At 43.3% G+C, this 24,879-nt stretch overlaps 1 protein-coding gene across 7 annotated transcripts in view; it reads left to right on the top strand.

Moving 5' to 3' along the window:
• Window positions 1–3,669: 3,669 nt before the first annotated feature.
• The window catches only part of NRAP (nebulin related anchoring protein), a 66,623-nt gene continuing 45,413 nt past the window's right edge, over window positions 3,670–24,879 (top strand). For 2 of the 7 annotated variants that reach the window (XM_053668458.1, XM_053668454.1), the window contains exons 1-13: window positions 3,670–3,951; window positions 4,243–4,337; window positions 4,892–4,979; window positions 10,403–10,507; window positions 12,852–12,956; window positions 14,001–14,108; window positions 14,757–14,861; window positions 15,651–15,758; window positions 16,040–16,144; window positions 19,103–19,210; window positions 20,143–20,259; window positions 22,532–22,636; window positions 24,130–24,237. In XM_053668458.1, the coding sequence (XP_053524433.1) occupies window positions 3,880–3,951; window positions 4,243–4,337; window positions 4,892–4,979; window positions 10,403–10,507; window positions 12,852–12,956; window positions 14,001–14,108; window positions 14,757–14,861; window positions 15,651–15,758; window positions 16,040–16,144; window positions 19,103–19,210; window positions 20,143–20,259; window positions 22,532–22,636; window positions 24,130–24,237 (1,329 nt within the window). In that variant the 5' untranslated portion in view covers window positions 3,670–3,879. The remainder of the gene's footprint in view (window positions 3,952–4,242; window positions 4,338–4,891; window positions 4,980–10,402; window positions 10,508–12,851; window positions 12,957–14,000; window positions 14,109–14,756; window positions 14,862–15,650; window positions 15,759–16,039; window positions 16,145–19,102; window positions 19,211–20,142; window positions 20,260–22,531; window positions 22,637–24,129; window positions 24,238–24,879) is intronic. The other 5 variants (XM_037132854.2, XM_053668455.1, XM_053668456.1 and 2 more) reach the window with 5 other exon arrangements.

Below are 24,879 nucleotides of genomic sequence, written 5' to 3'. Positions count from 1 at the left end.
TTGATCTTGGACGTCTAGCCCCCAGGACTATGAGAATTTCTGTTGTTAGAACCTTCCCAGTCTGTGGTATTTCGTTATAGCTGCCCAAACAGACCGAGGTAGCATGTAGGACTGACTCGTTAATACCCATGAACCTGAAATGTTGGGGGTAAATTCCTTCTTCAGGGAATTCAATTATGAACTGTTTGAGAAATGGAAAATCCTAATGGTAAAGCAAATAAGTTGCTCTCTAATTCGTGTATAATTTACACGTGTAACGTTTTGCAGAGTATTCCTGAAATTGAGTACGACCACGCTAGGTGCGGAAGGGGCCTCAGCAGGTAATCTCTCCGCTCATCTTACATGGGACTTCTAAGGCTCGGAGGAGTTGCCCACATCACAAGCTTGCGAGTGGCAGAAGCGTGATCACGTTGTCTGGAAATGTAATGAATTTTCCATCCATAAGGCTTTATCATAAATTATATCATGCCAATATTTACATGTGTCGAACACTTGAATATTGCTGGCTCAGAAAGAAAGATGGTTTGAAGGATAACTCTTCTTTTAGTTTTTCACTGTGGGCTGGTGTGGGGAGCCACAAAGTTGCCATTGTCAGGCTGGGTTATCAGCAAATAAAATGTAGCGTTAACAGATAAAATTGGGCGTGTATGGAAGGAATAACTTTGAACTTTTTCCTGTTCAATAATTATACTGACACTTAGGGTCTAAGTGATAGGCTCTTCCAACTGCAGTTCCTGTGTCTCTCCAGCCTGGACCCGTGCTGTTGTTCTGCGCTTCCTTTCCATACGCACATGAGGAGAGTTTGAGTCTTCCTCTTCACACTGGGGAAAAAAATCCCACATTTACTATTCGGATGGCTGCCCAAGGGCTGGCCTCACGGGTGCCCCTGGGCAGGTCTCTCTGGACCTTGCGTGTGGCCTCGGCAGTGGTACCTAGCTCTGCATGGGCTCTGGCCATGCCCACGTGGGCACAGCCAACAGTGCCTTTGGCCTTCTCCTGCCCTTGCATTTTCCCTGTTGCTATGGAGGCATGAGATGCTTTGGGACTCGGTGAACACATACGTGGATGGCATGGCTGTGTAGGGGAGTGAACACCCCAAGGGGGCAAAACTTTCACCAATGGGAGACAGAGGCCAGCAGAGGAGGCCAGCTTCCTTCCTCTGGCAGATGTTCCTGAGCTGTAGCTGTTCAGATGGCCTTTTGGAAGACGGAGATCAAGCGATGCAATGCACCTCATGTCCAGTGGTGGCTACTTTGAGAAGGAACCCTGCTATCTACTCTCCTTGCTCCATTCCTGCCCCCGGCCCCGGTTCCCTGGTGCACTTCCGAATAAAGTCCTTGCACGTAAGCCTTTGCCTCAGGTTCTGTTTCTGGGGAGCCCAGGCTAAGACAGATGATGTCTGAACCAATCCTGATGGCCAGAGGACCTCCTTGGCTAAGGCTTCCTTGGCCAGAGGTCATCACTGGGACAGGAGGGGCTGGTCGGGATGTGAGAGGGAGGGATGGACGCCAGGCAGACCTTGTCTGATGACAGGCAGGTGAGGGCTCTGTGCACCTTACCCGGCAATGCATGTTCACTTTAGTTCCTTAAACCGCCCCATCCACAGATCGTTGGGGTTGTTTGTCCTCACAAACCCTGACATCTAATCGGTGCCTTTTAAAAATGTAAGTGACGGTGTAAGTCAAAGTTCACATCTTTCATTTTGGCAAGTCCTTGTTTTCTTTTTTTAAGTCTTGTGCAAATTATTTATTTTTTAAAGATGTTATTTATTTATTTTTAGAGAGAGGGGAAGGGAAGGAGAAAGGAAGAGAAACATCAGCGTGTGGTTGCCTCTTGCATGTCCTCTACTGGAGACCTGGCCCACAACCCAGGCATGTGCCCTGACTGGGGATTGAACCTGTGACCCTTTGGTTCACAGCCAGCACTCAATCTGTTGAGCTACACCAGCCAGGAATCGTTTTGGGCAAGTCTTGTTTTCACAAGGCTGACCGAGGACACGTAGCTGCTATGGGTGCCATCAACCACCACCTCAGGCAGAGAAGAAGTAGCTTTTTCTTCAGTTGAACTCTGATGGTGGTTCCCTGTCGCCCCTGCACTCACCCCCCACCCCCGATTGCGATGGAATTCTTTCTCAGTGATTACTGGGGCTTCCAGCCCTCTTCCTAGGTAAGGCTTGAGAAATTCAGCAGAGGGGACTATTCGGGGAAACTTCAGGTCTTCTATTTTTGTCTTTGCCGTTCCTTCCACCCAGGCTGCCCTGTGTGTATTATGTTTCAGTGTGAGAGTCTTCCTGAGCCTGGAGTCCCTGAGGACAGTCCCCTCCCCTTCAGGTGCTGAGCCCCAGGATCTGCTATGGGGAGCTTCCGGCTGCACCCACCCTCTCCGTAGTGCTTGTGAAGCTACTCCTCTTCCCTTGCTTTGCAGCCTCCTCCTCCCATTGGCTCTCCCAACACAAAAACACCCCTGACTTCTCTGACTTCTCCCCTCCTGCAGACTTTGCAACATAATAGTTTTCTCAGAGTACTTAGTCCAAGGGTCACTAATGGGTAGACTGCCAACCAAATCCTGCCCAGGGCCCTGTTGCATTGTTTTGCTCCCAGTGTTTTACAAGACAGGGAATTGCCTGTGTAAATGCAGATACTGGGCTTCTCTGGAAAAACTGGAATATTGGCAAGGCTGGGGGTACTCGTGACAAACTGGCTGGGGTGTGTGTCCTTCCATTTGGGAAGGTTCCTACCATAACCTATGACTTCACCTCTGGCCCCTGTAAGCATTTGGGTGTGAATATTAAATTTGTGTCATTGATTCAAAGAATAGTTATTGAGCACCTTTTCCATGTCAGTCCTGGGGATGAGCGGCCACACCAAGGTTGAAGGGCCCTGTTCCGATGGAAGGAGATAGATAACTTTAAAAAGTGGAGGCTCCGTCTTCAAGAGGTCAGTTCGTGTAACTTCCGTGAAGATCCTAAAATGATGAGAGTTACGGCAGGTTGTGAGCTGAGGGGCAGGAGCAGGTGAGGCACCATCTATCGGAAACTGTTTCCAGAAAGTCTGATTTAAGGAAATATTTAGGTAGTTGCGAAAGGCAATGAAGGGTTTCACAAAACCAGAAAGAGGAGGCGAGTCTTCAAGTTGCCCCGCTTCAGCGCTGGGAGGCGAGGAAATCCACAGGCCTATTTTGGAACACGAACATCCAGAGGCCCAAACCCCGAGGTTTCTCATTGGTTCTTATTTTTTGTATACTAGCTGAAGCTACACAGAAATTAATATCTTACTCAATTTTCAATTGTCAATATTTTTTATTTCATAAAGCTAGGATTCAAGTATGGTATTTTACCCTTCCCACCGAGTGAATCAGTCCTGCTTTAGTTTTCCTATTTCCGGGAGCTGGCCTTTCTGTGTTAGTCATCCAGCTTGCAGAGCGAGCCTTTCTAATTTGATCGCTGTGTGAGGGGGTGCTGTTTTCTTCAGGGTTCTTTTCTGGGGTTATGATCACAGTTCGTATGAAACTACTCCACGCTGCCCGATCATACACCAGGATTCGGTCATCCACATAAACATGATGCTACTGTGAGTTCACTTTTCTATTTACAGAAGCACGTCAGCTAGAAATACCTCCACCTCATTCTCCAGGCGCATGCGTGCCGAGTGAGTCGCCAAAATAGCCCCTTGAGTAAGTGGCAGCTTTAAAAACCATCCAGCTGCCGACTTCCAACTAGAAGGTCAGCAAAGGAAAGTGGAAGTGGGACTCTGAACGATCCAGGTGCCCCCAGAATTTCATAGTGGTTGGGATTTTTGGAGACTTGAAAAACTAGGCTGGGGCTGCTCCTTGAATTCCTTGCCCGGTGCCTATCTCTGCCTTCTCCCCTCGGAGGTCAGGATGAACGCGCAGGCCTGTTCCAGGTGTGGGTTTGGGGTGTATCCTGCTGAGAGGATCAGCTGTCTGGATCAGGTCAGTGGACGTTTCTTGGCCTTTGGGAATAATAACAAACGTGGAAAATGTGTCTTCTCACACATGGGCATGTGGGTCATTTTGAACCACCCACCAAAGGTGAATTTCTCACATTTTTTCAGTTCTACCAGTTTCTAGATATGTCTTCTATACTACTCGTTTATTTAACATATTGTAGCTGCGTGTTTTTAAATCACCATGGTATGACTAAAGCTAATTTTTCACCCTGAAATAGAGACAAATCCCGAGTCTGAAGATATATTTGGTAAATCTTTTCTATACGATTTCTAGATATGGCATAAAGCGTGCTTTCACTGTGAAGTGTGCAAGATGATGCTGTCGGTTAATAACTTTGTGAGTCACCAGAAAAAGCCATACTGTCATGCGTAAGTATTGGCTGGCCCTCCCGACCCCCACTTGAGCTTTCTAAATTTGTTTAACAAGTAGCCAATCGGAGAGTCAAATCATGCACTCTAGGGGTCAATCCAAGAAATGTCTTCTCCAAAGTTTTTACCTACAGTCCTTGCTGAGACCTAAGGCAGGAGTTTACGCAATGAATAAAAAGTTGCCAGTTGCAAATTTCTTCTTACAAGTAAAAGATCAAATCTATGCTTTATAACTCCATACCAAATTATTAAATAGTGTGCAGAGCCATATAATTGCCCTGACTATATGCATAGAGTTAACATTTTTTTATTTTAAATAATTTCAGCATCCTTTTATATTCAGAATGTTTTTAAGTGATTGTTTCCAGTTAAATTTGGTCTTTATATATATTGAGTTTATTTGATTCTTTTTGAAGACTTATTGTCTGGAAAATCATTAGCTTAACTATTGTTTTATATTTATTGATTAAAAATAACTGTACATTTCAGATAAGTCACTCGAGCATCTGGGATAAAGTACATTTCTAATTTTGGTTTACACCTGTTTTTTGTAGCCATAACCCCAAGAACAACACCTTCACAAGTGTCTATCAGACTCCGTTAAATCTAAACATCAGGAAGTCTCCAGGAGACATCCATGGGGTAAGTACTTAATTTTGAATTTCAGGGCAGGCTTTAGGGAAAGTTTCTTAGCTCAGGCACCTATTAAGTTTTTAAGTGCGTGTCTGTATGTGACCCCGCTCGTTGTCTTCACATACACACATGCAAAGTGCGTTTAAGTAATAAATACTGCATCTGGCCCTACCACAGGGTAGGGGCCAACACCCAGGAGAACGACTACCTGAGGTTCTTGTACCCAGAGTAATGTCTGTGGACCTGCCAGCTCTGGACACGTGGTGATAGTTTATACCATAGGCCCTGTGTACACTAGGCACCTAATACATAAAACAAAGTTTATTTACTTAGAAAATGCCAAAGAGTCTTTCCTTTCTTTCCTGCATAATTGTTTCGGTATGGGCAAATTAAAAAACCTCTATTTCAACACTTTTAAATCTCTCCAAATTCAGTAATGCTTAAGATTATTTACGGCCTCTCTTACCCCTTGGGGTAGCAGGAGGTGAAAGGTAGTTTGATTTGGAATGGATATTTGGATAAACAAGGAGGCCAGGGTAATAAACGAGCCTCTTCAAAATCCAACAGTGGAGTTTTGTCAAATAACTAGCTGTTGATTGAACACAGCATTTATTAAAACGATGAATTGTGTAACTTGTCTTGCCCATGCCCCTGGAGAAGTTCTGTGGGAGGGAGCTAGTGGCATTCTAAAATTAGGAGATTACACAGGGGAGGAAGGCTCTCTGGTAATCTGCCTGCCTAACATCACCTGGCCTCCTGCTGGCTCTCCTGTGCACCAGGCCGCACTCCTCCTCCAGCAAACATGTGTTAGACAAGTGTAACCTTACCGTGTGGCTCTGTACGCGCCCCGTCCAGATTACTTGTTTTGCTAAGTACTTTGCACTAATTGTGGTTTATTATTTTTGAACAAGTTTATGTAACATTTACTGTGCATTTTTTGCATGATTTGTTTAATGCACGTTGTGTCCAATTAAGTAAATGCTATTATTATCTCATTCTCCTGATGAGGAAACAGAGACTCCCATTGTGGTTCGGATATCATTGATTTCTAAGGATTCGCCTGCCTTCAGAATTCACAAGCAGTCTTAGATGACTGAGAAGGCTAATTCTTTTAGTATTTTTTTCATCTCTTAAGGTCTAATACTGAATTTAGCTCATGTGTAAATTGAGTGCCAAACACTCTGCTAAGGTTCTTTATCTGTGCTACCTCATTTATTCTTCACAAGAAACCTCTGTGGTAGTATCATGTTGGAGTTGGGCAGGCTGAGGCTCAGGGGGACTGAGTACTTGCCCATTTTTACCCAACTGGTTGAGTGGGTGTGAATCCAGATCTCTCTGACTCTGGAACCCACGCCCTGACCTTCTCCCCTGGCCTGCTCTCACGTACCTAGGGGATGGCAAACTGTCCAGAAGGCAAGTGCCTGTGTGCGTGTGCAAACGTGCCGGTGTTTCTGTAGTTGTGTGGCCAGAGCTTGACAGATGAAATGCAGGAGACGTGCTTATACATCAGACTGCTCTTTGTATATGTTATGCTCTCTACAGAAAGATCTATGGTATTGTATAGCATGATATCATACTTAATTCAGACTCACTGTGCAAGTGAGTTCAAACTCACTGTGCAAGTGAAACATTTGAAAAAGGGAAAGAATGGGATGCTTCAGTGAAGGTGATGAAGGAGACAACCAGGGTAAAGATATTGAGCTAGCTGAAGGCAGATTGGCATTTTTCGATTTTGTAAATGTCGCTCTTAAAAAATAAAGAAGTATTTATTAAGACAAAATGTCCTGTTTGGTAGGTAGATGTGAATGAAATGTTTAGAAGAATAAACTGTCTAGGATTTTCCATCCAGAGAACAAACAGCAGCCCTTAAATGTTCCTTACCTCATTAGGAATATGTAAGGCTTTCCCCACTTCTTCCTACTTCCTCGGAGAAATTACAGATCTCATGCTGGATTCGTGCTGTGTGAGGGGGACCGCAGACATGGCTTCCTCTCTCTTTTGCTCACATGGTTCTGATGCCTTAAGTTAGGGGCTCTCAAAGAGGGCAATTTTACCTAAACTCCAGGGGACATTTGATGATGTCTTTTTTTTAAACATATATTTTACTGACTATGCTATTATAGTTGTCCCATTTTTTCTCCCCTTTATCCTCACTCTGCACTGCACCCCTCCACCCTCCAGCATCCCCCCAACATTTTAGTTCATGTCCATGTATTGTACATCTAAGTTCTTTGGCTTCTCCATTTCCTACACTATTCTTAACATTCCCCCATCTATTTTGTACCTACCATTTATGCTACTCATTCCCTGTACCTTTTCTCCCATTCTCCCCCTCTTCACTGATAACCCTCCATGTGATCTCCATTTCTGTGATTCTAGCTCCTGTTATAGTTGTTTACTTACTTTGCTTTTTTTTAGGTTCAGTTGTTGATAGTTGTGAGTTTGTTATCATTTTACTGTTCATATTTTTCATCATCTTCTTTTCCTTAGATAAGTCCCTTTAACATTTCATATAATAAGGGTTTGGTGATGATGAACTTCTTTAATTTGACCTTATTTGGGAAGCACTATATCTGCCCTTCCATTCTAAATGATAACTTTATTATATAGAGTAATCTTGGATGTAGGTCCTTGCCTTTCATGACTTTGAATACTTCTTTCCAGTCCCTTCTTGCCTGTAAGGTTACTTTTGAGAAATGAGCTGATAGTCTCCTGGGAACTCCTTCAGAGGTAACTCTGTCCTTTCCTCTTGCTGCTTTTAAGATTCTCTCCTTATCTTTAACCTTGAGTAACATAATTATCATGTGCCTTGGTGTGTGCTTCCTAGGGTCCAACTTTTTTGAGACTCTCTGAGCTTCCTAGACTTTCTGGAAGTCTGTTTCTTTTGCCAGATTGGGGAAGTTCTCCATTATTTGTTCAAATAAGTGTTCAATTTCTTGCTCTTTCACTTGTCCTTCTGGCACCCCTATGGTTTGGATGTTGGAATGTTTAAAATTATCCTGGAGGTTCTTAAGCCTCTCCTCGTTTTTTTGAATTGTTGTTTAATCATTCTGTACTGGTTGAATGTTTATTTCTTCCTTCTACACCAAACCATTAATTTGAGTCCCAGTTTCCTTCCTTTCACTGTTGATTCCCTGTGTATTTTCCTTTATTTCACTTTGCATAGCCTTCATTTCTTCCTCTATTTTGCGACCATACTCAGCCGTTTTTGTGAGCATCCTGATTGCCAGTGTTTTGAACTCTGCATCTGTAGGTTGGTTATCTCTTCATTGCTTAGTTCTATTCTTGGAGTTGATCTGTTCTTTCATATGGGCGATATTTTTGTTGCCTTGGTTCACCTGTTATATTCTAAGGGGCAGAGCCTTAGGTATTCACCAGGGTGGGGCAAACCACATTGCTGGGTTGTGGCACTCTGTGTGAGGGTGGTGTCCGAAAGGGAACAATGTCATTTGCTCGGCTCTCAGCTGTCTTTCAGCCCCTTCCCCCACTACCCACAAGCAAATTGGGCCCTTCTGGTGCTGATTCCCAGGTGGGTGGATTTGTGTACCTTCTAGGACCCTGTGGTCTCTCCAACAAACTCTCCTGTGAGGCTGGGAGTTTCTCCTTCCACCTCAACCCTCCACAGGTTTTTTCAGTCAGAGGCTTTGAGGCTTTATTTCCCCTCACTGGAGCCCTGGGTTGCGTGGTCTGTCTTGCTCCTCAGTTGTTCCTCCCACACAAATGTGGGGCCACTTGCTTTGCCAGCCCCCGCCTCACCTGGTCTGCCAGCTGCTGCCTTGCCGTGGGGCCTTTCCACCCAGGCTGCTCGTCTCCACCTGTCCTACTGGTCTGGGTGAATCTTTCTTCTTTAACTCTTTGGTTGTCAGACTTCCATATGGTTCAATTTTCCAGCAGTTCTGGCTATTTTTTTGTTTTTAAATTTGTTGTCCTTCTTTTGGTTGTGCAAGGAGGCAAAGATGGAGACATCTATCTATTTATGCCTCCATCTTGGCTGGAAGTCTCTTGTTGATGTCTTCTTTGATTGTCACAACTGGGAGGGGTGTAGGAAGTACAATACTATTGGCATCTAGAGGCCAGAGACCAGCCATGCTGCTAAATATCCTTCAATGCACAGGAAAGTTCCCCACAATGAAGAATTGACTTTACTCTGTAATGTTTGTGGCAACTTCTCAGAATCTGAGGGAAGAAGCACGTAAAGCTCTCTCAGTTTATATATTTAAAAGTATACCTATGGGAGCTGCATTATCAAGCCTGGAACGTCAATGACAGAAGGTGCCTTGATGAGGAACTGGAATTCCTGGGTTCCAAACACAGGTCTGATGACCCACTGAAAAATTTCCCTTTTTCAGTCTTTTCCCTGGACTTTTTTCTCATCTATAAGATTGACGATTTGAACTCATTAAATTAATGATTTCAGCTTGTTAAATTGCAGGTTTGGGGGCCCCATTTTAGTCCTCTTAAATTATAACACCTGGGTGTAGATCCAAGACCTTGCCATTTTTTTAATGGTTAATCCTTTTCATGTTCTCTTTAAGAAATCTTTTTCTATCCTAGGGTCACAAAGATGCTGTTGAGGTGTTGGTTCTCCCCAAATTGACCCATTCAATGTAATCCCAGTAATAATCCTAGGGTTTTTCAGAGGAAATTACTACTTTTAAAATTGATAACATACAAAATTCCTAGAAAGGCCAAGAAATTATGAAGAACAAAATTGAACGACTTTGGTTACCAGATTTCAAAACTTATTACAAAGGTAGTAGTAATCAACTCAGTGTGGTATTGGCATAAGAATAGACACATAGACCAGTTGAATGTAATATAAGGTCTGGAAATAGAGCTGCTCATATATGGTCCCTTGAGTTATGACAAAGGTAGCACTGAAATTCAATGTAGCAAGAATAATGTTTAAATTAATGGTGCAAAAGGGATTGGATATTTGCATGGAAAAAAGCCCTGATACCTACCTCATATTAATATACAGTGATTAACTGGGAGTATATTATGGATCAAAGTGTTAAAGATAAAATCATAAAACATGAGAGAACACCTACTTGAATTTGGGGAGCCAGCATTTTAACAAGCTCTCTGGATTATTGTTGCACAGACTAAACTTAAGAATCACTAATTTAATATCTATAGTGTTTTCTGAGGTTAGCTTAAGCTGAATTCTGTGAGATAAACTCATGGAGATTTTAAGTGTTTTTAACCGCACTGCTGAATAGAGCTTTGCATACAGCAGGTGCTCTATACATGCTGCCCATCTGGCAGAACAGCAGAAACCAGGAGGAGGATGAGAGCACAGTGTGTGTTGTGGTGGAGTTAGGATGCTTTGCAGTTGAGGCTCAGGAAAACCCTCCCGAGTTAGCTGTAGATTATTCATTTCCTGTCTCTTTTCTGATGGAAACTTCACTGACAACATCTTCGTGGTGCAGGTTGATGAGCGAAGCGATGGCAAACAGTTTAAATCAGTTTTCCAGTGGAACATGGCATCCAAGGACGGGGCGACTGTACCTAATGGGCAGCCATTGGTGAATGAGGTGAGTTATGAGTGGGTTCGGAAATAGGGAGCAGAATGACACCCTGTGCACCTGAAATGTGGTCTCATTATTACTTCCAGACAAAACCAGTTGGCTTTCTTTTATCCAGTTTGTAACTCCAACTGTCTGCGACAGAGCTTGTCAACATGTTCTAGCTTTACCTTAACTATATCTGCACAGTCCAAGCTCATTGGCTTCTCCCTTCCAACCATTGTGTCTCTATCACTGGGGACAGACACCTGGAAACCAAGGCTGCCCTTTCTGCTCTTCACACTTTGCTCCGCCCTCTCCCCTTCATTTCGCCTTCTTAGCTCTGATTCACATCCTCTCCTGCCAGGACCTTTGAGGGCCTCCTGAGGAGGCCTTCCCTCTTCAGGGTTTGCCTCTCGCTGGCTTGTCACGTGGCGTTGGTCACATACAGCTTCTTGGACATCCCTGGCTTACTCTTCTCACCACCTGAGAGTTTATGGTCATTCTCTGCTGACAGCCTCACCATTTCAAAATCCCTCAGCCACTTAGTTTTAACGATGTGCATCATACTTGTATAATTATTATTGTAAAAACAACCCAAACTCTGTTCATTGTTACCAGTCTGGTAGGTGTCCCGCCACTCTATTTATTTACAAATCAATATCTGTTTTGCTATCTATATATTTTAGCACTTTGGAATGCATGCTGCCGCCACTTACTGAGGGCCCTTTAATGAATTATTTAACCATTCTTTTCTTTGGTTTTTTCATCTGTTAAGAGAACCTCAGACAGTTCCTGATTCACACAACTATGGTGAAGGTTAAAAGAGAATATAAATGTAAACCACATTGACAGGCACCCAAAATATTAGCTATTATTTCTTATTGAAAATGATGTATGTATATTTCTATTGAAATGTATAGCTTTGATTTTCATGAAACAATAGGCATGGTTTTGCAACTTGTATTTTTCACTCAACAAGTATCTGGAAGAAGCTATGTCTATGCCAGCACCCTATGAAGCTGTTATGGATGGGTGTGTCATGGGTGCATCTGTTAAGAATGAATGTATCATGGTCTCCTACTGATGGGTAGAGTTATTGCCAATTTTTTCCTGTTATGAAGTTGCAGAGAACAGCCTTTTGCATGACCTGTTTTGGACACAAATGAATGTTTGCCCGGAATAGAGAAAAATGAAGCTGCTGTGTCCAAGGGTGCATGTCGTTTTCATTTTAATGGGCCCTGTCAAATTGCTCTCTAAGGTGGCTGTGTAAGCTATACTGCAGCGTCAGAATAGGAGAAGACCTGCTCCCCCCACTCACACCAACACTTGGTATCGCCTGATAGAAGTGACAGTCCGTATCTTGTTGTTTTAATTTAAACTCCCCTGATCGCTCATGTGGTTGGGCATATTTTCACACATGAGTTAGCTGCCTTTCGGTTCTTCCAAGGCTGCCTGGACCCAGCCTGTCCACTCCTCCCCTCTATTCCAGTCGAACCCGTCTGCTCTTGGTCTATCATGTGAAGCCCCTCACTGCCTTCATGATTACATGCATAGTGGTCACCACTTCTGGAATGTATTCAACAAGTATTTATCGGGCCTGTTACATGTCAGGCATTGGGCAAGCTGTTGGAAAACATTAGGTAACAGAACAGATGAAAGCCTCTGCCTTCACGGCACTGAGCTTCTAGAGTATGGATATGCCTGTCTCCTTGGCATCTGCTGGTTGACCTCAACCCCAGAGGTCCAGCTCAGACCCCACCTCCTGTCCACAGCAGGGAGGTCACATGCACACTGCTGCCTCAAAACTCTCGTTTTATTTATCTTCAGTGCAGTGTGTTTAAGCCAAGAAACATTTTCTAATCAGTAATGATTTCATGGGTTAATTTTATTTCTCTAGGTAGGTTATAAGATCTTAAAAGAGAAACTTTGTCTTCTCTGTTCTTTTCTTTTTTCCTTTATCCATGTTACTTGCTTAGCCCAATGCTAAGCACACAACAGGATGTAGGGTTTTGAAGCTTGGCTGAAAAATGCTCCTTAATCTCAGATTTCTGGTCCACAGTAATTCCCTGCTACCCAATCTTGGTGCAATGATGAGCAAAGAACTGTTCGGTTACCTTTGGCGCTCTTCTGTGATATAAATGAATTTCAGAAACTTCAGTTGCTTGGGATATTAGGTTATCGTTTAGTTTGAAAAAGAAATGAACACTTTGCTTAGCTGAGACCTGGCATACACCAATAGGAGGTTATAGTTTTTTTACAGAACTTCCCTCTGATATTGACAATGTGTGTGAGCATCACTGGGAGGCTGGGGTTGGTTGGGGGATTTTACCTACCAGATGGGTTTGTGTGCATTTGTGTGTTTCCTTTGTAGAGAGCCTATTGGACTGGATACGGGGAAGGGAATGGTTGGTGTCCTGGAGCTCTGCCCGACCCAGAAATCGTAAGGATGGTTGAAGCTCGAAAGTCTCTTGGTGAGGTAAGGGCCTTAAAAATCACTTTAGTCATTAGTCTGAATGTTCCTTTAGTTTAAGGTAGGTTGTGGTAGATGGAATACTGGCTCCTCTCCCAAAGATTCCCACGTCCTAATTCCTGGGACCTGTGTATATGTTACTCCTGTGTCCAAAGGGACTTTGCAGATATAAGGAAGTTAACAATTTTGAGATAGGAAGATTATCCTGGATTATTATGGTGGCTGCAATGTAATCACTGGGGTCCTTATAAGGAGGGAAGCTGGAGGTTCAGAGTCAAAAGCAGAGGTCAAATCCCTCTGGAGCCAGAAGCCCAGGAATGCTAGCAGCATTTGGCTGGAAGCATTCCTGGCTTCTGGAAGTTGGACCTCTGGAAGGGACCAGCCCTGATGGCCCATTTTAGACTTCGGACCTCCAGCACAGTACGAGCGACCTTACTGTAGTAGGTGTTCATGCAGAAAATGCAACTGTAGTCCAGATTGTGGGAATCCATTACAACTTGCACGGAACACCTTCTTGCCCTCTCACGTACCCAGGGCACCCGCCCTTGGAAGAAATCACTGGAAAATATTGTTACTCTTCAGTGGCTTTTCCTTTAGCAAACAGCAAGAAAACAATAGCAACACGAGTACTAAGTTTCCATATCTCACTAAGAAAACTGATCAGTAGAGATACTCAAAAAGTAAGGAGAAAGTAACAGACATTTTACTCCCAATGCTGTAGAAGTACCACTAGTGGACAAGATTCAGACGAATCTCCTGCACACTAATTGCTACATTATCATACACCATACACACCTTTGAGACAAAGGAACAGTCAGGTTCCACATAATTTGATGGAAACATCGGGGGGGGGGGGAGTTTTTGACCTGGGGAATGTTATTTGAAGGTGTAATGTAAATAACATATTTGGATTCATTCCAGGCGACTGAATTATTTTCCAGGTGCCTTATAAATTTAGTTGCATTGGTTCCGATGCTGCTTGCTATTATAGTTTTCTTAGTTCTCATTCAAAATCATATCGGTTCTTATGCTGACATTGACTCTTACCAGCAGGAGTACACAGAAGACTATGAGCAACAGAGGGGCAAAGGGAGCTTCCCAGCCATGATCACCCCTGCTTATCAAAGGGCCAAGAGAGCTAACCAGCTGGCTAGTCAAGTGAGTGTCCTAGTGCTTATTCACCATTAATCATGCTAATTTTTGTTATTAGTGTCCCCCGGGATTCAGATGAAATCCAGTGCTTTGGGGGAGCAGGTACCATTGGTGTGGCATTATGGAGAAAACTGTCTTATCTTTCCCCTGTCGGTTATTCTCTGTGCCTTGATTGGGTCCCATCCATCCAATGGAGAGACAACTATGTAGCTTACCCAATGGCTGAATCAAATAAGGTTCTCAGTTGGTGGATGGTAGACCCTCCTGGAGAATAGCATAGCTTGTTGGTTAAGACCTCAGATTTTGGAGTCAGAATGCTAGGGTTTGAATCTTGGCTCTTTCACTGGCTTTGTGACCATGAGCAAATTACTTGACCTCTCTCATCCTCAGCGTTTTTATGTACAATAGGGAAAATAACAGTCAGTAGTAGCCCTGCCTCTCGCGATTGTTGTAGAGATGATGTGAGCTCATGTTTGTTCATGTGTAGCGGCGCCTGGCACTCTCTTGGAATTCTCACATTGGCATCAGTGTGAGAAGCCACACAGACTTGCCACAGGTGTGCAGCCCAACGGTGTAGCTTCAGAAAAGCCCCCAGCAGAGGTTTTCACTAAGGCCGGTGAGGATGACCTTGACTCTGTGCTGTCTTCTCATCAGGTGGAGTACAAGAGAGGGCACGATGAGCGCGTCTCCAGGTTCACCACGGTGGCGGATACCCCTGAGCTGCTACGGGCCAGGGCTGGGGGACACCTGCAAAGTGATGTAAGAAATGACAGAGGCCAAGGCTCAGTGATTCTCAGTTAAGATTCCCCATTCCTTCCTTACTTGGAGAAGGAGGGAGGGAGAATGTAGGGGGCATGTCAGTCCCACATGGGGAACGGGAAGGAATTTCTAAGGTCAAGTTTGGTTGGATCAGGTAAGTTAGCTCACACAGGCCTTGTGAAAACTTATCTTTAGAGAGAAAACTTGCAAATAGTATTAGTGACAAATCACATGTATCTGATTAATCTGAAAGAGGTGATTTCAGATGAATTCTCTCCTTGTCACTGAGAATGACAGTATATAACTCAAAAGATTTTCTACCACTTGCCTTCCATGTCTAGTTTCTCCATAGCATAGGATCAAGAGCTTATTATTGTTCTGAGTGACAAATTTAAACATGAATTCACACTCAGCTGAACAAGTGGCTTCTATTTGCTTTGAAGAAGCCTTTTTTTTTTGTCTCCCAGACTTGACTGGCAGCTTCTCAAAAGCAGAAACCTTATTCCCACACCCAACACCCACACCTGGCCCACACCAGGGGCCACACACGTATGTGTTTGAGTTCTACATGGAGTTTCTCCATGTGCCGGGTGCTGTGCTCAGTACTGGGAATAAAAAGGTAAAAACTATGCACAGAGTCCGTCCAGTTGTAAGCCAGTTCCATGGCCATAGGAACTGTGACAAGGGACGGCAGGTGTCACAGGAGCCCTCGGCCTGGCTTCTCACACAGATTGCCCCGTGGACAGTTGGGTGGTGGCATGTGATTCAAAGTCTGTTTTCACTTTCCAGGTGCTGTACATGGAGGACTATGAACAGCAGAGAGGGAAGGGCAGTTTTCCTGCTATGATCACACCTGCTTATCAGATAGCCAAAAGAGCCAATGAGCTGGCGAGCGATGTAAGAGTCCCCAGCAACATTGTCCCATTAGGGGAGGAAGCAGGAAGTTACCCGAGCCTGACAAGTCCAAATTCCTGTCTCCTTTGCATGCACTGTGGATCCAAGAAGTAGCTTTTCTTCATAGGTTTCAATCAACTTGATGGTGTCTGGCACTTCTGTGTCTTAGCACCTTTCCCAGAAACAACCAAACATAACAAGAACATTGCACAAGCCATTTCGTTTTACACTTCTGGCCTCTGTGCCTTAGGAGGCTAAATTCACTGGGTTTGTCCTTCGAACAGGTGAGGTACCACCAACAATATCAAAGAGAAATGAAGGGAAGGGCCGGTTCAGCCGCTGGAGCTGAGGGCACATTGATGAAGGACTATACGGATCAGTATGGCCAGGTATGTGATATAGTGACTTCCTGAGAGACAGCCCTTTGCGATGGTGAGTTCCGTAGCCTGTGACAGAGCCTGTGGCCATCTCATCAGAGGCTGGGCTGTGGTTTATCTTCTCCCTATTTATGAAAGGTGGATTTTTCCAGGTAGCAGGCAAACAATGACTCAGGACTGGACTTGAACCACTTAGGAAAACAGACTCCAAGCACTTTCTTCTTCTTTTTTTTTTGAAGTAAAGGACCTATATCAAGATGGCGGGTTTGCTAAGAACACAGCATTTTCATCTAGTCTCAAGGGCTGAGCTGGCTACTTTGAACCCACCACTGCATAAGCACAAAGCAGATTGAAACACGTGTCTTAGAAAATATTGAGCAATTCACTGAGGAGCAGGGCATGTCTTCCTAGAAAGTAGAGTTTCTTTTTTTTAAAAAAATAATATTTATTTATTTATTTATTTATCTTTAGAGGGGAAGGAGAGAGGGAGAGAAACATCCATGTATGGTTGCCTCTAGTGCGTCCCCTGCTGGGAACTGGCCTGCAGGGAACTGGCTTGCAACCCAGGAATGTGCCCTGACTGGGAATTGAACCTCGATCCTCTGGTTCGCAGGCCTGCGCTCAATCTGCTGAGCTACACCAGCCAGGAAGAGTAGAGTTTCTTATCTAGGTTGTTAAGTAAAGCAATATCCCAGAGAACGTGAACCTTTTTCCAAATTTCACTTATTATAAATGAACTGCACTTTGATGGTGTAAAAAGGTTGAGATGCTTTACAAACTTATTTTTATTCCCGTCTCTTTTCTGGCACTAGACAGGTGTCATAGAGAAGAAAGAGAACATTATTTCCTCATGGTTTACAACTATGTAAATAATATTGACAGATTAATTGCGTGTACTGGAAGGTACATCCAATGAGCTTCACTGATATTTTTTTCTTAATTGGTTGATTGTTTGATCTTTTGGTAGTCAGTAGAGTCTACAATATAAATGACTTGTTCAACATGCATAATTTATAAAAGAAAACAAATAACATTTCCCTTCTTCAATAAAACACGTTGTCTGTGTGCAGATACCGTCCTGGGAAGATTGTTTCTGACTCCATCATACATGTCCCTTTGAGGAAAAATATTTGGTGTTTTGAATTTAAAAAGCCATTTTATGAAATTTCATGATAAGTTCATTAAATGGTGTCTTAGTGCTTTAAACTCAGTGGAAATATGGTTTAATTGGTTTCATGTTTTAAATATGTTGTTTAGAAGGCTCAGGACAATTTTTAAAAATCAGTTCATTGAAAAACATTTGGTTTTTGTATTTGACAGAAACAATTTTGTTCTCAATGTAGACAGTGCTTTCTGCCAATAATTATAACACACATATAATTGCAGATGAGTGTCTATACACATTGATGAAATTCACTTTATAGGAGCGTAGCTGGTTCTTGATTATCAGGACATTTTGCTGGAAGTTTCCGGTCGTGGTAATAACAAATGCAAGAATCCAAGTGGGTCTTGCTTGACAGCACCGCCAGCAGCTGCCGAGAGGACCAGCCTCATGTGGCATTTCACCGTGTGATTCGGCGGGACTCACCAGGGCCTGGGTGGGGGTGACTGAGGGAGGCAGAAGCAGGCAGACAGTCAGATAAACTATAAATATCTGTAGTGCCTAACATGCCAAAAAGTTCATTCTTCTTTTTAATGAGTAACTGTTCTTTTTGGTGAATAGACTGTGACATGTAATCAATGTATTGTTTGTAACCAGCCCACTTCCCAATAGAATTAAGTGTCTCATAGATTTGCACACATAACATGGATATATATAAACAGGGGAGTTAAAATATGCTATAGACCAACCCCCAGCCATACAGCAGAGTAGGCAAAGGGGGTAACCAAAGAATTTGAGGACCTTTATTATTTTCTTAACTTAACTTTTTTTTTTTAATCATTAGTTTTGGCCCAGAACGTTCTGGCAGCCAAGTGTGAAGGAGCACTCAGGCCAAACAGTTGTCATTATTGGATAAAAAGGGAGTCTGGGCGTTCTGATTTGACCCACCTGTTTCCTTTAAGGAAGTGGGCCTGCCAGACTCTGCACCTGGTACTGGAGCAGGGCGGGCCCTTGCCTTGGAGGGAGCCAGCAGGGAATGGAGTCATGAGCCCAGGGAAGGGCTCTGTGGGCTGCCCCATCTTTGTGGGAACACAGATGAGGAAGTAGCTGATTCTGCCCAGGACAGGGCTGAGAGGGAGGGAGGACTTCCCAGAGAGAAGGTAGCATCTGATGGGGTCTTGACTGAGAGGCAAGTACATCTGACTGCCAGAGAAGCTTTACACTAGTCACATGACGAGAGTTCCCTGTGACAGAGGGTCTTCCTTGGTGGGAGGGGGTGGATGGTGCGGGGAGGAAGAAGGAAGAGATTAAGAGTCAGATGATCATACTTAGTCTGAAATATACATTTAGGCCCAGTTCAGGTCCTCTTACAGCAATTTGAAATTGTTCCACCAATTACGAAAATTCACATAGCTCTATAATGCTCTCCATCTTGGTAAATGATGTACATCAGTATTTAGAATGTCCACATGTCTTTCTGCATCATCAGTCTGCCAGTGGGCCTGAGAGAGGCTGCATTCAAGACTCCTGGAAGGCAGAAGCACTTTCCTGGTGTTGAAACAAATACTTCCCAACATGTGGGCCCGGAACACCGGTAGAGTGACTTGATTTAACTGGTGGAAATGATGATGATGATAATGAGAACAGTTACCATTTATTGAGTGCTGACTGTGTACTGGACACCAGAAAGTAGCCCCGACTCCACAGTCTACTGCCTTAACCACCACATGGTACCGTTCTTGGGGAGACTCCTGGAATGTCCAGCATGGACAGGCCTCTGTGGGAACAGACTCTAGGAGGGGTCATTGCGAATTCCCCACCCAGGCAGGAAGGGGAGCATCACTGATCTAAATCTTTCATTAACTCAGCAGGGTTACTTGGAGGAATATGCAGAGCACAGAGGGAAGGGCAGCTTCCCTGCCATGATCACCCCTGCGTATCAGAATGCCAAGAAAGCCAACGAACTTGTTAGTGATGTAAGTACCACGTTAGGACAACCCATGGGCCACAGAAGCAGAGGAGAAATGAGACTTTGAAGGCCGTGCTTACTGAAATCTACACATAGATAAATAGCACTGAGCCAGAATAGAACGCTAGCCCTCAGTTTCTGTCCAGATTTCTGGCATCTGCTTCTTTTGTTCAGACTGTTTGGTCACATTTATCTGTTTTGAAGGAGATTGCTATGGACAAATGGCGTAATTACGTCAGCTGAAGCAAGTACAAATGCCAGTCTAGCCACTGCAAAATAACCCATCTGGATAGCAAGCCCTTCAGGAGAATAGCTGATTTAAAAAAGTCATATGATTATCAAACTAGGTGTAACCCAGCTGATAAAATGACTTTTATTGGTAGAATGTTGGCCAGCTGGCAGTCCTTGAAAGATAGGCTATAATTAAACTTGCAAGTGACACACACACTGTAGATCTAACACGCTAACTTGAACTTGGTCTATAATCAGAAGGTGAGCATTCTTTTCAAACCCCCTTTACCCTTCTCCTTTACTCTGTTACTATGCAGTTATTAAACTCAGTCACCCAGAACGGTGCACTTTTACCCCAAGGGGAAATGAAAGACACATCATGCTCTTTGCCCTTCCTCAGTAGATAAGGAATGATGTTGAAACCAAGGGCAGACTGGATTTGAGGCTACACCTTTTTATGAGATTGTTTTAAGATCTTTCTTCATGCAAAATTAGAGTGTAAAATGTGAAAAGGGCCAATAACATTTTAATATGAAAGGGACTGAGTGGTTTGTAGATTTTATGGAGAAAAGAAAAACCCTATGATTTTTTTCCTTCCGAAAATTCTATGCAGTTAATGTTGACTTTTAGTGTGGGGAGATTTTGGAGCGATAGCTATTGTGGGACATGAAGGTGAAGCTCAGGCCCCTCTTTGTGTGCTTCTTTCAGATAAAATACAGGCAGGACTTTAACAGAATGAAAGGTGCTGCCCATTACCACTCTCTCCCAGCCCAGGACAACCTGGTTCTGAAGCGGGCTCAGAGTGTCAACAAGCTTGTGAGCGAGGTAGGTATGGGGGACAGATGGTTCTGTCTGCTGTCACCTCCTTTATCTCCTCCAGGGAATAGGGCAACCCCAGGAAAAAGGCCACATAATGCCACATAAACTACCCATGCGTTGCCAATTCCCCCAAAACTAATGTGTAGTGAAAGCAATTCACAAAAGAGCCTACAATCAAACCAATTACATTTAAACAAATTAAATTTCTCTGAAGGTTCAAAAGTTTCTTCCTTAATTCTTGCAAGGATGAGGTATTCAAAAGTTTCAAGCAATGGATTTCTAGTTGTCTGAATACTGCATGAGCCAAACTTTATAACTGTAAGTCATTGCCATAAAGTGGAAATGGAAGAACAATAAATGTTTCAAACTTGAACCTCTCCCATTCTCTTGTTATTGTAGTCAGGTTTCTGAGAAATTGTGGGTACCATGTGAATCATCTTAGAGGCTGAACTGGCTGCCAGAGGGCATGTCTTGTTTGTCCTACCCAGTGATTAAAATTTTTAGAATTGTTAGGACTCACTGGCAAGGAGATATTTCCCATGTGCTTTGCGTATCCTGGAGTCTCATTTGTAATGCCTAGCTGGACCCTGAAGGCATTTGAGTTGGCAAGGTCTCAAAGAGGGAGGGGAAGCATTAGAGCTATTAGAAGTAGTTTTACTCCCAACCTTTTGTGAGTAACGTAAGTTATCTGCAACAGAAACAGATAGGAAAATATCCTAAAGTATGTCTCTCCCCTAACCTCCAAAGGTCAGCTCTTTACCCAAAATCGCCATTTCACCTGCTGTCCTCTAACTTTGGGTTGCTCAGAATCTCCAGGAGTGGCATCTCCTGATCTTCTCTCGAGCCTACCATTCTTCGTGGTACTAGATGCATGCCAGGCACTGAGAATCTGCATTTTCAATAAATGCTCTGATGATCCTGTTGTTCCAGGTCAGAGGTCAGCAAACTTTGACCCGCGTGCAGCCTGTTTTTATAAATAGAACATATAAAGCCTGTTTTTATTGGAACACAGGCACAAAACATTTGTTTACATATTGTCTGTGGCTGCTTTCAAGCTACCAGGGCAGAGATGAGTAATTGATATAGAGACTGTGGTCTGCAAAGCCTGCTCACTGTCTGGTCGTTTATGGAGAACGTTGGCTGGACCTTGCTCTTGACTCATTGGACATGAGATCTCAATGTCCTTCACCTGTTTAGAAATTGCAGCCTTGAGGCCCTTCCTTTGTCATAGGTCTGGAAGAGTAAAGTGTCTTGTTCTAGTTCAGAGAGACTCTTAGGGACAGAGCTGGAACCAGCCCCCTGACAGTAGAGTTCTACCACCCGGGAGTAACAATGTTAGCATTTGGGCCTTTTCTCTGTGGATATACTGTCAACAGATATATGAATATAAGAACATATGGTTCTAGAATTCAAACTCAACTGCATATAATTATGTGCACTTGTTAATTTTATATCATAGTGTGAGCACTGGCATCTTTCATACTTTAGAAGGCATGTTCCCCCCATACATTTTATAAGATACAAAATTGTATTTCCTTTGGTAAGAGTTCATGGAGGAAACTTTGGTTCCTCTTTGCCCTTGTTTTCATCCAGTGAGACAAACCAGCCGTGCCTCTACTACTGGCAATCAGCCTCCAGCTCCTTCTCCAATTACCTGGGATGACGTGGAGTCTGTTTAATAACTGTGGCCTCACACTTTACACCCAGCTACCCAGGGGAGCTCAACTAGCCAACCCATTTATGATTAGAAGACACTCTGCATCTAAGAATGGTTTTATTTATTATATGCCTTTGTAAAGTAACCTTTTTGGTTCAATTTTACTGAAGTATACATACAGAGAAGTGCATATATCACTAAGTGTAACAGGAGTATTTTCACCAGTGTACACATCTGTGTGATTAGTCCAGGTCAAAAAATAGAACATGACGAAAGTCCAGACACTCCCCCTCTTTCTGTCCCCCCCAGACACTCATCCCCAAGAGTAACCACTGTCCTGATTCCTAAAACCAGGTTTGCTATTTTTGAGCAGTATGAAATGTTACAGTATTTATTCTTGAAAGAAACTATATCTTTTTAATTTTTAGATCAAAATAGATTATTCACTTATTTATTACTTGAAAGGAAAACATGTGCTATTAACTTACAGTGTTCTAGACCTGGTACTTTTAGATCTTGGGTTGGAAGTTTTCTAAAAATATCCTAGTAAAGTCCTGGTGACATTTTCAAGAGTGACTTCGGGCTTGGTTCTACTGTGCAACTGGTGTTTTGGTTTCTAAGGTGGAATATAAGAAGGGTCTGGAAAGTAGTAAAGGTCACAGTATCAACTACTGTGACACACCTCAGTTCAGGAATGTGAGCAAGATTTCCAACTTCACCAGTGATGTGAGTTTTCAGTGCCTAAGCATTTGTTTGGACTTCTGTATGACCTTCATTTCCAGGTCTCCTAGGAGACAGTCTGTGTGAATGTACTTGTGTGTCTTGGAGAAGCATGGCCTTGTAGGCACCAATACCTAACAGGTTTGACTAAGGTTGTCTGCTGGGATTGGTCCACATAGAGTTAAACGTTATTACATCCCCCAACACACACTTGACCTGGAGTCCTCAGGGCAGCACCTACCTGTCTTTTTGCATCCTTAGTGTATGGCAGTATCTGGTACCTAGTGGCGAATGCTGGTGAGGGACCCTGGCAGAACATGCAACATCCCCTCTCAGTGAGACTTCATGCTTCTTAATTCCTGCTCTTATTTGACCTGCACAAGCACCTGGGGAGCTGGGTTTTATTTCCCCATTTCATAGATAAGCAGATATATGCCGAAGTGGCACTTGTAAATTCCGAAAATCTCAGAGAAAGTCTGGAGATGTATTCTTGAGAACATGAAGGACCTATACTAGATTATGTGAATTTACTTCTGCTTAGCTGCATATCATAGTTGAGTTGAAAATTACGCAGGGCTTCATAAGGCTCAATGAGGAATTTATTTTGGATCAATTAGTGGTGAAGATCACCAGCTTTGGAGCTGACAGTCCTGACTTCACAATTAGCCAGGTGGCCAACTTTGAGCAAATCGTTTAAGCTGGCTGAGCCACTGTGCCCTTCTGTAAAATTGGGGTGATACTAACTCCTGTCCTCATAGAGTGCTTGTGAAGATCAACTGAGATGAGTAGAATCATGTCTGATATATAATGATATTGTCCCGTTTCAATACTCTCAGTGCCTAACAGCTCAATGGCCTCCCAGGGTAGGCGATTTTAATGTAGCTTCATTAGAAGCTACCCAGATATTCTGCTGATTGCTTCTTGTCATCCTGTTTTGGTTCTGGTTATGTGGTAAGCTGCATCTGGGACATGACAGTGTTATTTCACATGGTTTCAATAGTGACTGATCTGTGCTGTAAAATGCATGCAGTTTGGCAGGGCCCAGAGGTTGCTCTTCACCTGCTTAGAAATTGCAGTAAGAGCATCCAGTGGTTTGTACCAGCCCAGCATGGGGCGTTGCACACACTGCCAGCACAGTCCATACTTGCCTGTTGCAGAGCTCCATGCTCTCACGGCAGGTGTTCACACTGGAAAAATCTGGTATGGGTACAATTGAAAACATTTTTTAAAAATCGGGTCTGTGTTGTGCTGTCTGTGTTCAGCGGGTCTGATGTTTTCCTGCATGCTGTGTGCCTGTCTCACTCCAGCTTCTGGTGTTTGCTTGAAATTTCAGTTGTTTTTTTTATATTTTCTTATTTTTTATTCCTTGAAACACCGACTCCTTTAATACATTCTCTTTGGTCATTTGTATTTTTCATTTAGCCCATTAAGATGTGTAGTTCATCTTCAACAGGTTGGGAAGAGAACGCTTTTGTTGACAGTTTTGTGTTCCCATGTAGAATAAATACAAAGAAAACTACCAGAACCACATGAGAGGCCACTATGAAGGAGTCGGTATGGACAGACGGACCCTCCATGCCATGAAAGCTGGAAGTCTGGCAAGCAACGTGAGTCCTTTTATGAGGGGCCTGGAGGTCCTGGAGATCAGTCAGAGTGGAAAGAGGTGGGGCATAAGGAATTTAGCCAATTCATTTCAATCCCCCACCTTTAAAAAAAATCAGCTTTCTGATATATACAGGCTGACACATAAGAGTTTCTAAGTGTGAACCCACACAACTAAAACTAGGTAAAATCCTTGACATTTTTCAACAGCTTCAATCTATTTATCTCAGCTTTCTCTGCTTTGACCAGTACTCAGATTCATTGGGACTGATCCAGTGTGAGAAAAATGTTCAGTTCCTGAGAGATAAAGAGAAATGGATGAGCATAATTCTTATTTCAAATTTCTCAAATTTCCAGAGCTTTTGGGATTTACTTGGGGTCTGCCAGTCACTTGGATGGTTGGTTGGCTCATTCATTTATTCCATCATGGTGTTCATTGGAGACCTCTTGGTCATTGAAGGCACTGGCCTTCAGAACGCATCAGCTACCTGTCTTTACCACAGCCTGTCATCTATTGCTCTGACCTTGGCTTTGGCGATTCAGTTTATAGGTTTGCAAATGCCAACTGGTAAATCTTAGAGGTAAAAGACACTTAAAAAAAAAACCAACTTCATTATTAAAACATACAAATGTCAAATTTCCTCTGC

This window comes from Artibeus jamaicensis, unplaced genomic scaffold, assembly GCF_021234435.1.
Source record: "Artibeus jamaicensis isolate MK-2021 breed Jamaican fruit bat unplaced genomic scaffold, CSHL_Jam_final contig_490, whole genome shotgun sequence".
Classification (NCBI taxonomy): Eukaryota; Metazoa; Chordata; class Mammalia; order Chiroptera; family Phyllostomidae; genus Artibeus; species Artibeus jamaicensis.
Note: the sequence above shows the minus strand (reverse complement) of the source record. Positions and strands in the feature narration are given on the sequence as shown.